The sequence below is a fragment of the Bubalus kerabau genome, chromosome 10, assembly GCF_029407905.1.
Source record: "Bubalus kerabau isolate K-KA32 ecotype Philippines breed swamp buffalo chromosome 10, PCC_UOA_SB_1v2, whole genome shotgun sequence".
Taxonomy (NCBI): Eukaryota; Metazoa; Chordata; class Mammalia; order Artiodactyla; family Bovidae; genus Bubalus; species Bubalus kerabau.
The window spans coordinates 25,787,156-25,800,434 of NC_073633.1; the positions used below are offsets into that span (position 1 = coordinate 25,787,156).

The window sequence follows — 13,279 nt, forward strand, 5'->3', positions numbered from 1 at the left end:
GATTGTTACCAAATGTACTGAGAGAAGGGAGGAAGGTGCAAATGCAGAGTCAACAGGAAAAGCTGAATTAGAGATACATTTCTCATGCTTGGCAACCTTTAAAGAGCTCTAGACCTTAGTGTGGAGCAATGAAGAATCCCAAGTATCAGTTATGATGGTTGACTTTTTACAGGGTATATGGGGAGTGGTGAGATCTGTGGAATACAGGGCACCATTCTGAAACTGTTTTATAAATTATTTTAAGTATATAAGCTGCTGCTGCTGCTAAGTCACTTCAGTCGTGTCTGACTCTGTGCGACCCCATAGACGGAAGTCCACCAGGCTCCCCCGTCCCTGGGATTCTCCAGGCAAGAACACTGGAGTGGGTTGCCATTTCCTTCTCCAATGCATGAAAGTGAAAAGTGAAAGTGAAGTCGCTCAGTCGTGTCTGACCCTCAGCGACCCCATGGACTGCAGCCTTCCAGGCTCCTCCGTCCATGGGATTTTCCAGGCAAGAGTACTGGAGTGGGGGTGCCATTGCCTTCTCCGAGTATATAAGCTATTGTGACCTAAATAAACAAGAGAAGACTATCGTGAGAGCAGAAGAGTCACTTCAGAAAGTATTGTTCCTAAGTTTTGGTCAGAAGACAGAATCCTAACTATACAAACTTTTGGCCCAGAATTTTGGAGTGTGTGCAATACTAAGTCGTTAGAAAGCCCGTTTTATTATAATCCCTTTCTTGACAGCAAAACCAAGGCCCCCCAACATGAGGCACAACTCCAGGTAGTCTTTACTAGGAGGGCCGGGGGGGGGGGCTGGCAAGACCTAATGAGGTGACCCCCTCTAGAACTTCATCTTTGAGAACACCTGTCTGGTGACAACTGGACCCGGGAAGCGGTGGAAGGTGCCAGGCTGCTAGGATCCTCATTTTTCTGGGTGGCCAAGACACTTGATCCATCTCGAGAACAAGTTAACGGTTGCTCTAGGTGCTTCGTTTACAGTTGACGCTGCTGACGGAGGTTTGACCCTAGGCTGGGAACGCTTGTCTCCTATACGAAACTGGCAAAGGGATACTGAAAACGTCTTCCTTCCGGAGGAAACAAATGGAGAGTAGTTGTAGGCGGTTTGGACAGTTCAGCAAACTGCTTTGAATTTCTTGGGGAATTCCAGGAGGAACATTGCCCAGCGTACCCCCGAAGATCCGGCGCCCACAAGGAGAGGGTAGGAGAGGGTACTGTTCACGGCATCCTAGCCCGGGGGGACATCTTCCCTGCCCCATGTAGCCAATAGGCATCCCGGTTGAGGCCCATGCAGCCAATAGCCGACTTCAACCAAGACCCACTCAGCCAATGGCCGGTCCAGCTCGTTCCGCGAGGGCCCGCCTGCCTGCTCCCACCAATCAGAACTCGGGCCACCTTGGCACCACCCCTGGAGCCCACCCCACCCATCCGCCCCGCCTCCAACTCGCTGGAGCAGGGCTGGGCTAGACGGGCGCGCTCTCGGGGGCGGGGAGGGGGGGCAGTCCCGGTCCTGGCCTTCCGCGCGGGTGGGCTCGGAGCAGGCCGCGCCGGGCAGCAACCCCACTCTCACCCCGGAGGCCCCCTGCCCTTTCTCCCCCTTTCCCCCCGGCCCATGGTGCAAGGCTGGGAGCCGCCGCCCGGGCTGGACTGCGGTGAGTGATCCCCAGCCCTTTCGACTTCCCCTTCCAGTCCCTGTACGATCTCCGACCTCCGGAGCCCCATCTCCGCGCTGGGGGGAGGAGAATTCTAGGTTCGAAGTGGTCCGGTTCTCTCTCCTTTCTCCTCAGGACTTTTCGGTTCCCTGTTTTAACTGGGGGAGGGTGAGTGGGTGTATAGGAGGGGAAGGCCGGGTTGGGACGCCCTTGGCGAGGAGAGGGTTGAGATTTGCCTGCTCCCTGGGGCTCATCGCCCCAAGTGCAGCAACTTTTTGTTCTCTGACCCAGTTTGGAGCCTTCTAGACTGCCTGCGAAATGGAGGATAGGAGAAACGTTTCCTTCCCAGGCCTCCCCTCCTCCCCTCCATGACTGCCTCCTGGCGACTTCAACACACGTACAGAAACCTGGCCTTATTCCTGGGGAGCATGGCCTTTGGGAATGAAAGGTTTGAGAGAAACTGCCCCTTCTGACCCCTACCCAGCCATACTCAGAAAACCAACCAGAAAAGTGAGAACCTGAGTCCTCAAAGGTTCCTGGTGTTGCCTCCTAATCAGAGACTTCTAAACTGAAAGAAGACTCAAGCTGAGACCTATTTGGTAATGTGGACCCAGATGATATATTTTGTATGAACCCTCTTCTCACCATACATTTGAAGGGCTTTTTATGCCGAGGATAGGTAGGTGGCAGTAATTGAAAGTAAGCCAGTTAAGGTTGGGAATTTTTTAAATGATACATACATATCCTAAGCGTTGTCATTAAAAGTACATTCATCTCACCAATTTCTTGGGTAAGTGTCCCAGCGTTTTCTTTGTGTTGCTGATTGGCAGTCCCAATTGTCTTTCTAATATGAACTACATAAGCAAATCTCTAATCTGGCTGCACCCTGAGAACTTTAAAATAAACTCCTTTCATCTGCCCCAATCCAGGCTAAGTAAATCAGAACGAGGTGGATGCCGTGGGTTAAGTTTCCCCGGGTAATTTTTCTAATATGCCGTCAGACTGGAGCCACTGCATCATCATCTGTGATTTCCAGGTTTGGTTTCTTTAAAGTGAAGTCTGAATTTAAACACTTTTGAAGCAATATGAATGCAGAATACTTCTGAGATTTTTAAGTCTCCTAGCCCTCCAGTCTTTTACAGTTTTCTTGCCTACTCCCAACTCAACAATTTTTTTAAAATGTGCATTTCTTTGTATTATGTCTTTCCAAAGCATTTGACTTTTTTCAGAAACAATTCTTAATGCACTAATTTTCATAGGTTTATAGGATGTTTAATTATATAGAGAAAAACAAGGGGCATAAGCAGGTTTGGAATCACACACAACTGGCCTCAGCACATAGGGCAGCTGAAGGAAGCAGATGACTTTGCCATGCTAGAGACTAGACTACCAGCCTCTAGTGTCCAGTGCACTGTGGGTATTGATTATGTAATCCAGTGGGGGTCAGTTAAACCAAGCTCCTGGACCAATTGAACATCTTTTGCTTCTATTCTGTCCAGCTAATGGCACTAGTACCTAGTCCCTTCTAAACTAATTTACATTCTCTTTCAGCCTTCCAGCCACTCCTTCCATTCATTCATAAACTGTTTTCTTAAAGCACTTATGACCATTGCCTTTATTAAGTTGGGAGGACACAGGACAGAGTTTCTAACAGGGGCTTCTGGACAATCAGCGAACCCCCTGAGATTATAATTTATAATCTGTAAATTTGAATGTTTGGGGCGGGGTGCGAGGTAAGTCATAACTTTCTGAGAACCTTTAACTTCTTATTTTCAAAGAGTCATGATCCACAAAGTGACAAGCACATGAATTGAGTATCACTAAATGTCCTTTAAGACCCTGAAAACACATTTCATTCAGGAACATTCTTCTCTGAATAAAGACTTAGGGAACTTAGCAGGCTCACATCTGGTCTTCACTTGAACTGTCACCTGTTTTAACCATAAGCCTAGGCTCAAGATTTTTGTTTTTGGCCACACCATACCGCATTATGGGATCTTAAGTCTCCTGACCAGGGGATCACACTCATGCCCCTTGCAGTGAAAGTGTGGAGTCCAACCCAGTGGACCACCAGTAAATTCCTAGCCTAGGCTCAAGTTCTGAAGATCTCTTTTTCCTAGCCTTGTGTGAACACCTACACTGGAAGTTTAAGGCAGCCCATTAATACTTTTCTGCCTTTTGTCCAGGGGTATGGAAAGCCCAAAGGGAAATAAGGGTGTTACCCTGACTCTGTACTTTTTATTGGTGACTTTAAGTAGCAGTAAGACATATCTGGCATGGTTACAGATTTAGTAAATTCAGAATTGATAGTACCACCATCACTGACACCTCTACCCAGAGGAGTCCTTATTTCTCCAGCTCTGATTTCTTTCTTTTTCTACTTTCTCCAAATGAGGTACAAGGACACAAGATGCTAGAGTGTCTTCACTGTGCTTTTGATTACTGTAGGATCTACCCTCCTTGTTATAGCTCTCAAGAGCTACTCCCTGGTTCTAGTTTCCTCCTATGTCAAAGCCAGATTCTTCCAGGGAGGTAGCAGCTCTACTGCTGTGTCCTCATTTTAAGGCACCATTCTGTACCAAAAAGTCTTTTCATAACTTGTGTTTTGTGTTATTGAAGAAATGTGGATATATGCAGTATACCAAATATGACCTTTGCAGTACTGTTATACTGAACTATCAAGCCATGAGAATCTTAAGGATAGCAGACCACATGAATGAAAGCAACCTGTTTCCTTATTGGCTTATAGCTGCACCTGCCTTATTCCCTGTCTAGCAGTCTTCATCCTCACACTGGACTGCTTTATTCCTTGTGCTACCTTTTCCTCACATCTAAACTGTTGCCATGACCTTAGAAAAATAGGGCACAAATAAGGTTGAGTGGGTGTCGAGCATTGGATCATCAAGTATTCTCCAGCTTAGATGTGGTGGTGTTCCTGGTGGGCCACAACTTCCAAATGGTGGTTTTAAGTACCTAGCTGTGCAGGCACTTCCTCACAGCCACTCAGCTGTGTCTTGAGATGAACCTGTTGGGTAGCAGCAATCAAAATTCACCTGGCAGCAATCAAAAAGGATTTATATCTAAATTATAGATTCAGTTCTAAAGCAGTCATTTTGATACTTTTTTTAAAAGCAGCAAAATCCTTTCTGGAATTATATCCAACTCCCCAAATATAAAAAGTACAAAATCAGATACCTTGGTTTCCCCCACTCATTAGAATTAGGACTCTGCAATTTCAGATTGGCTACAGTAATTTAAAATATTCCATCTTTGCCTCACTTCCCCTGTTGTCTAGGAGGAGCATTACCTTATATCAGAGTCATCCCATGATGCTGAAGCAATGATAAAAACTGTAATTTATTGAGCCTTTACTTTAGTATAGGCATAATGTCAGTTGCATTTTTTTAGTCATAACCTTGCAAGGTAGATGCTGTTATGACCTTTTATTCTGATGGGAAACTAAGGCTTAAGCGAGCATTCTCGGGAGTGGTGAAGCTGTGATTCATCCCAGATCTGTCTCACCCTAGACCTCTACCTCTAACAGCTCTAGGCCCCGCCTATACGACACCTAGCACACAGTAGGTGCTCTGTAAAAACATATGTAACTTTACATACGCTCAACATTATCTTCAGTTTTTACACATGAGGAAACTGAGGCACCTGGAAGTTCAGACAGAACTGGGATTCAAACTTCCTATGTAATGCTGGCTTTAATCACATTCGTATCCACTATGCCATGCTGCCTCCACTTACCCTCTGAAGGTTCTCAAACTGTATTGCATTCAAGGTCTGCATGGCCTTCAGTTTGTTAAGATTTTCTTGTTAAAAGGGAATGGTGACATGCATTAGAATGCTGCCGAATTTTTCTGTTCATCATATAAAATTTCCGATATTACACTGCTCTATCTGTAACTTTTACATAGGCATGCTGTCCTCTCCGTAATGTATTAGAAGGACTCTTTGTAAACTCAGATGGGAGTCCTTGAAAAGTAAAGGGTGACAGATAATGTTAGTCTCTAATGCCCACATAGGGAGCATTTAACAGGGAGTTGAGTTAAAACTTGGTCACCAGGGAAGTCCCTGGTGGCCCAGTGGTTAGGACTCAGCACTTCCAATGCAGAGGGCATGGGTTCAATCCCTGGTTGAGAAACTAAGACCCCCACAAGCCACGTGGCAAGAAAAAAAAAAAAGTCAAACTGGGGCCCAGAATTATTCTGGGAAATAGCTTGGGCAGGTTTCCAGGAATGAAGCATAGTCAGAGGCTTTCTCTGCAGTCCCCACACCCATGTTGAGCCTGGGAGCCCTGGTGCCACTGAGTAGCTTGCAGGACCTGGTTACAGTTTATAATGAGCCTGCCCACCTGGTTCCAAGAAGAAAGCTGGACTGAAGAGATAAGAGCTTGCAGGCCTCCGGCCCTGTGTGGAGGGGGCTATTAAGGTCTGAGGGAGCTCTCTAGGCTCCCTGGAGAGAGACTCAGCAGTTGGAAGAGACAAAGGCTGGGGAAGAGGGGAATAACCTTTGTTCTGTGGATGTCTTGGGGAAGGAAACATGCACCTCCCTCTACCCTCTCTGGACCAAAACCAAGGGGAACTCCGTTCATCCCAGATCACTGACCCATCTCATCCTACTGAGACTTAGAAAAAAATTAAACTATCAATCACCTTCCCGCAACATTCCACCACCAAGAAGAAAAGGGAGCTGGGTAGAGGGACAGTGCTGTTCTACCTTCTCTACCTTCTAGATTCTCACACATTGTAGAGAATCTACATTCTCACACACATTCTCACACATCCTAATCTTTCCACATTTTAGAGATAATCTAAATCTAGAGATAACTCAAGAAATAATCTGTTAGAAGATAAAGTGTTCTGAGATTACATACATCTCTCTGGTTTTCTAGGTGAGTCTTCATTCTGTCACTCTTGTTGCATGAACTTAGAGGGTGAAGTGAATTTGAATGGGAAAGATAAAGGCTCTAAGGATGTTTTCCTTTTTTTAACCTCAGAAATCAGGTTATCATCTTGGTGACAACACTCACTAGTTTTGTGACTTGGAATGATTTAACTTCTCTGGACTTTGGTTTTTTCATACCTACAGGGGGAATTATAGCAGGCTCTGATGATTTATAAGGTTATGAAAATTAAATGAGAAATTGTTAAATACTTTAAAAGCAATCCAGTACAGTACACATAGAAAATTGTTTTTGGAGTCCAGCGTTTTGTTTGGTAGAAATTGAGCAATGGCCTGAAAGGGGAACCCCAGTGATCGAGCTGTTTCTCTTCTTATTACAGCTATCTCTGAAGGGCACAAATCAGAAAGCACCATGCCTCCTAATAAAGAGGCCAGCAGTCTTAATAGCTCCCCTGCGGGCCTCATCTGCCTCCCTCCAATCTCTGAGGAGCTACAGCTTGTGTGGACCCAAGCAGCCCAGACCAGTGAGCTGGACAGCAATGAACACTTGCTCCAAACCTTCAGCTACTTCCCCTATCCCAGTTTAGCAGACATTGCCCTTCTTTGCCTACGCTATGGGCTGCAGATGGAGAAAGTCAAGACTTGGTTCATGGCCCAGCGCCTTCGCTGTGGCATTAGCTGGTCATCTGAAGAAATTGAAGAGACTCGAGCCCGAGTAGTCTACCATCGGGACCAACTCCATTTCAAATCCCTTCTCTCTTTTACTCATCATGCAGGGCGGCCCCCAGAGGAAATGCCTCCTTCTCCTGTGCCACCTCCGGAACAAGTTGGTCTTGGAATAGTGCCCCTGACTCTTAGCGAGCCCACCCAGATGAAAGGATTGAAGGTAGAGCCTGAGGAGTCACTGAGTCACCAGAAAGCAAAGGAGCCCCTGATGGTACCTGGCAGTGGGGCATTTCCCCACCAATCGCAATTTTGGCAGGATCATCAATGCAGTGGCCTCTCCAAGGAGCAGGCAGGCAGGTGTCCCGACCAGTCACACAGCCTAGCTACTGCTTCCTGGAACCATGCCACAGCTGTCCACCAGCCCCGTGCTCGGGATAAGCCCCAATCCATCTCATTACTTGCCAGTAGTTGTAAGAAGGAGTCAGCATCTAATGTGACTCCTCCTTCCTCTACCTCTTCTTCCTCTTTCCAGGGACTGGCTAATGGAGCTCCTGCCACCTCTAAGCCTCTCCAGCCACTGGGCTGTGCCCCACAACCATTGTCACCCAATGAACAGGCACTACCCCCACAGCTGGAGCCAGCCTGGCCCCAGGGGCTAAGGCATAACTCAGCATCAGGTAGGGTTGGCCCTGCAGAGTATCTTTCCCCAGACATGCAACGCCAGCGAAAGACCAAGCGCAAAACCAAAGAGCAGTTGGCTATCCTCAAATCGTTTTTTCTACAGTGCCAATGGGCACGGCGTGAGGATTACCATAAATTAGAGCAGATCACTGGTTTACCTCGGCCTGAGATTATTCAGTGGTTTGGTGACACACGCTATGCCTTGAAGCATGGGCAACTAAAGTGGTTTCGGGACAATGCAGTACCTGGTGCCCCTAGCTTCCAGGATCCAGCAGTTCCCACACCACCACCTTCAACCCGCTCCTTGAATGAATGGGCTGAGACACCACCTCTGCCAAATCCCCCGCCCCCACCGGATATACGACCCTTAGAGAGGTACTGGGCAACCCACCAACAGCTCCGGGAAAGTGATATCCCTCAACTGAGTCAGGCATCAAGGCTTAGCACCCAGCAGGTACTGGATTGGTTTGACTCTCGATTACCTGAGCCAGCTGAAGTGGTGGTCTGTCTAGATGAAGAGGAGGAAGAGGAGGAGGAGGAACTGCCAGAAGATGGTGAAGAGGAGGAGGAGGAGGACTACGAGGATGATGACGATGATGTGATCATCCAGGACTGAGTGGGAGGCTGGGGGAGGGGAGGTCTGTTACTAAAAGACAAACCAACTTAGTAACTGTTTAAACAAAGAAACCACATTTTTTTTTTTAACTTACCTTGTGGCAAAGAACTGAAAAACTTTGTGTTCTTGAGGGTGGGGGACAGGGATATAGTAAGGGTTGACCAGGGAGAATGACCATGGAGTACAGAACGAGGTGGGGATTGGATGGGCAGAAATCTAGGCCTCCAGTCTCAATGAGGGGCTTGCTATGGGTCTGGGAAAAGGCTCTTGCTCTTTTCATATCCCTGTTCTTTCCCCTTACTGTTCTACAGAGAGGCTAGGCTTTGGCCCACAGCCATGGAGTTCTGTAAAGGAGGAGTAAAGTTTCTAATACGACCCCAGTCCCAACATTTTCCCGGCATATAAGGCTGCCTTGCACCCCATTTCTCTCTGAGCACAAGTTCATGCATAATGCAGCTAAGAATGTCAGTTATGTCCCAGTCAGTCACAAATACTTCCTCTCCTCATACCAGCTTGAATTTCTATGTTTTCCTGCTGCTTTTTGAATCTCACAGGGAGCAGAATGTTCTCACTTCTGATACTGGGACCACTATGCCTTGTACCTTTCCAAAAATCCCCATTCTGTTCACTGTTTGTCTCAGGGTAAATCTTCCCCCCAGAGCTTGTGAAAAAGTTTAATAATTGGGTGGAGAATAATTTAGACTGGATATTTATTGGAGGTGGGAATTAGGGGAGATGTCCTTTTAAAAAAGTAGAATTATAGATTACAGAGGGGTAGAGGAGAGGGAATGGTGTCTGCTGTTCAGGAGGACGGTGCAGATAGATTCCAGGTTTGGTTTTACAAACCTGACACTCCCTCCTGCCTAGTTTGACAGAAACTGATTTTTTAATCTTTTTGGTGTTGGTTTAATTTGTGTCCAGAAAAGAGACTTTACCCCCTGTTTATAATATCTGTCTTGGGGACAGAAGTCCTTGTTTTAGAGTGGTTTTCATCAGTTGGGGTCAGATATAAAGATATCAGTGGATTAACCATCTAGAAATAAAAGAGTGGAAGCCCCAAATTGCTAGACTAATAATAAAAAGGCCAAAAATAAAATTGTTTCTCTCTCCACTTTGCCATTTCTCTGGTTTAAAGATTAATGGAACCAAATTCATCCACTTTCTGATTTAGTATACTTTTTATTTTCAAAGCAGCAGGATATACTGAGGTAAAGTAAATGAACAAAACTTGAAATAGTACCTATTACTAGGCAGATTGCTTTCTGCACCTGCAACAGCATAGGCTCTATCTCAGAAGAGGGGGAGTCTAGAAATGCCTTTAAAAATAAGCTCAGTTTCAGAAAGGGTAATGGGATCCTATTCAGCTACAAGGTCATTCCTAAGACCTAATTTATCTCTAGCAGATGCTATCTTCAATTTTCCAATATTTTCACTTAAGGTATACCTGCCTATGGCCCACCCATTTAATCCCTCATTTCTACCCCTTACTATCCAAAGAAGAATAAATGTTTGATCTCAGTGGTAGTGTTCTTTGCTTATCCCACCATTTGAGAGTTTATGACATCAACAGAGTTACAGTAGCAATAAAAGGGCATCCTCTTTGTTTCATTATCTGTATACTTTAGTAGGGCTTCAAGCCTGTGTCTCCAACTGTTACCAAACAGAAAGAAAGGAAAATCAACATATTTAACAGTATCTAGGTACAGAGGAAACAATAGGGAAATAGAAAAATTATAATAGGCCAAGGAACAGAGTTATTGCTTGTTAACACTGACAATGGGAGAATATATACAAAGCTAAAAAGTGAAATCCAGAAATAAAACATGGTTAATAAGTATATCACCCCACACCACCCCAATGATGCCAAGAATTGTTTTTATAACCTTTGTTTCAAGTTTCAGGAAATAAGAGAGCTATCTGTATCCTGTGAGAGAGACAGTAAACATCTTCCTGAAGGACTGACCTGATCACTTTCATAGGAAGTAATACAGCAGGTATAGGGTAACAACTGAGAGAGAGAAAGTACACAATGAAACAGGGGCGTGGGCAGGGGTACATTTTCCAAGGGCATCACACCTAAGTGAGTATGAGGTGCCTCTGTCCATACTTCAGCAGTATGCATAGGTGAGACCTTGAAGGTGGTCTATCTGGGAGTGTTCCATGCTTCTCTCCCTCTGGCTAATCCCATCTGCCTCTGTCGGTAGAGATTCTGCAGCACAGGACAGGAAGGCAGTTAAGGGCGTTTATAATAAAAAAGGGCAAGTAAGGCCCTTTTAAGTCATTATATGAAGTTTAGCATGACAGTAAACCATTGCTGTTGCTTCCCCATAGATTTTTCCATGGCAAGAAAACTTATAAGATTTGATACATCCAGTGTGACAAAGGCTATGTCGCCACTTATGAAACTGGAATGTTTCAGTTGGTTTATGGTGATAAGGCAGAATATTTCTGAAATCAAACTGGGGAAAGCTGGAACATGACTACCATACCCAGAGACCATGACCAGGGAGGCAGAATTATGTCTCTGGGTAAGTGGTACTTTCTTCAATAACTCTTAATACAAAAACAGTAATATAATGAATTCACACGTACCCATCACCCAACTTCAACAGTTAACTCATGGCAAATTTTCTTTGATTTCTGCTCCCTCCCACTGCCCTGCTCCACTAGATGAAGCTAAAGCAAAACTAGGATAATCATTTAACTTTCTATCCATAAATATTTTAGTATGCATCTCCAAAAGATAGAAAAATTTTTAAGACAGACTTTTAAAAAACAACCACAATAGCATCATGCCTACCAAAAAAAACCCATTAAAAGCTCTTTAATCAAATGTCCACTAAATATTCAGTTTTCCTCAACTGTCTCATAAAATGGTTTTATAAAGTGTACTCCAATCGAGATCCAACTGAAGAACATTTACTTGCAGATGGTTTATATGTCTCAAGTCTTTTATTCACCTGTAGGTTAATCCCTCCATTTACAAGGATCTTAGAGGGGCTTCCCTGGTGGGTCAGCAGTAAAGAATCTGCCTGCAAGGCAGGAGCCACAGGAGACGTGGGTTCAATCCCTGGGTTAGGAAGATACCCTGGAGGAGGGCATGGCAACCCACTCCAGTATTCCTGCCTCGGGAATCCAATGGACAGAGGAACCTGGCAGGCTCTCAGTCCGTAGGGTCGTAAAGAATCCAACACAACAGAAGCTACTTAGCATGCACACACACAGAGGGATGTTGTTTCCCCCAGTGTTGCCTTTTAAGGCTTAGACCCTAATTTCTTGCTGATGAAATAAAGGGCATTTTGAAGTCTGAGAGCAAAATATTTACCTACCTTTAGTAGGTCACCAGGAGCTTGGTCTAAATATTCTCAAAAATCCAAGACTTAAAAGTAAACTTACAGCTCCTTACAAACCATTCTTCTTGTTCCCATGCCCTTTTCCTCTTGTTTTCTGGATCAGAATCATAGTTTCACAAATTTACAAAACATTATTCTAGTTCTCTCTGGAGAAATGAAAATGGCTTTCCCTAGTTCATTCAGTATCTCTATCCAAAAGATATATTCCACTGAAAATCTTTATCTGTGAAACTTTGGGGAATGTTATTTGTGTTAGCATACTTATTAGGTTCACCGTGGCCAAGACCTCTCAGTTTAAAGCCTTGCAGTAAGGAATCCACCTGACAATGCTGGAGACAAAGGTTCGATCCCTGGGTCAGGAAGATCCCCTGGAGAAGGAAATGGCAACCCACTCCAGTGCTCTTACCTGGGAAATCCCATGGACAGAGGAGCCTGGCAGTCTACAGTTCATGGGGTCGCAAAGAGCCAAACATGACCTAGCGACTGAACAACAACTGTGACCTAATTTTTAAACCCCAAACCAGGAGGCTACTCTGACAGTAGAATAGAATCTTTGAAACTAAAACCACTCTGAAAAATTACCACACTTGAAATCTACCTCCCTCTTCACTGGTTACATTTTATCACCTTAACAAGACACCAGAATGAGGCGTTTAGTGTGCAGGCCTAACTGAGGTTTTCATGTGCGGACAACTTAGACTGGCTCACCTGTAGGACTGGTAGCTGGAAACTAGGAAGGCTCTCCAGTGTGGTTCTGTTCTGCCTCTGACCTTAAGGATGGAATGGAATGATGAAAGATAACTTCCTGGGGTATTTCCTCAGTATTGTTATTGATGGATCAGGTTAAATAAGTGGTTCTTAATCTGTAGTACACTACTCAGAAGAGAAAAGGCTGTTAGCTAAGTAACTCAAGAGGTGAGTTATAATGCCCATTATTTTCCTTTCAGGATGGGGTATTGACATGGAGGTCTGAGATTTGAATTTAACTATGAATAGAAAGACGTAAAGACAATATCAAGATTTTGGTGAGCTATGGAAGATGACAGACCCTTATCGCAAGGACTGGTAGCAAAAGTATCTTGGAAAACATGAGAAAAAAGATGCTGGTTTATCATTTTCACTGAGCACTGAGCTCCCAGCAGTGTTCCAACATAGGGATCTCAAAAGCAATAGAAAAAAAAAAAAAGCCAGTTTAATATTACAGGCCAATCTTCTGGTTAAATATTATAGCAGACCAGTATAAGGGATAAAATGAGTGAAAATTAGGCACAATCCAAAGCCTGCCTTCACAATCCAAAGTGAAGGAAATGGTCTTAAAGAAAATTAAGGAGTACAACTTGAGACAATGCTTTTCCAGGGTCTAGAATAGCATGTAAAAAAATCTCAACTTCTTTTCACCT

The 13,279-nt window shown here is 44.7% G+C and overlaps 2 protein-coding genes across 5 annotated transcripts in view; one reads left to right on the top strand and one right to left on the bottom strand.

Annotated features, from left to right (window-relative positions):
- The first annotated feature begins 1,447 nt into the window (after positions 1-1,447).
- Positions 1,448-9,637, top strand: HOMEZ (homeobox and leucine zipper encoding). Of its 2 annotated transcripts, XM_055537031.1 has the most exons (3): positions 1,448-1,652; positions 2,582-2,688; positions 6,944-9,637. In XM_055537031.1, the coding sequence occupies exon 3, from the start codon at positions 6,976-6,978 to the stop codon at positions 8,524-8,526; it is 1,551 nt and encodes a 516-aa protein (XP_055393006.1). In that variant the 5' UTR covers positions 1,448-1,652; positions 2,582-2,688; positions 6,944-6,975; the 3' UTR covers positions 8,527-9,637. The 2 variants fall into 2 exon arrangements, with proteins under 2 accessions (XP_055393006.1, XP_055393005.1); XM_055537030.1 differs by lacking the exon at positions 2,582-2,688.
- Positions 9,638-10,599: 962 nt separating this feature from the next.
- Positions 10,600-13,279, bottom strand: part of RNF212B (ring finger protein 212B) — a 52,933-nt gene continuing 50,253 nt past the window's right edge. For 2 of the 3 annotated variants that reach the window (XM_055537043.1, XM_055537042.1), the window contains 2 exons: positions 12,588-12,649; positions 10,600-10,735 (listed from right to left, as the gene is read on the bottom strand). In XM_055537043.1, the coding sequence (XP_055393018.1) occupies positions 10,670-10,735; positions 12,588-12,649 (128 nt within the window). In that variant the 3' untranslated portion in view covers positions 10,600-10,669. Of the gene's footprint in view, positions 10,736-12,587; positions 12,650-13,279 lie in introns of those variants that run through there. The other variant, XR_008698996.1, reaches the window with a different exon arrangement.

Coding starts and splice junctions, on each gene's coding strand:
- HOMEZ (XM_055537030.1), top strand. CDS start 1,613: ATGGTGCAAGGCTGGGAGCCGCCGCCCGGGCTGGACTGCG. Junction 1,653..6,943: donor GCCGCCCGGGCTGGACTGCG/GTGAGTGATCCC, acceptor TTCTTATTACAG/CTATCTCTGAAGGGCACAAA.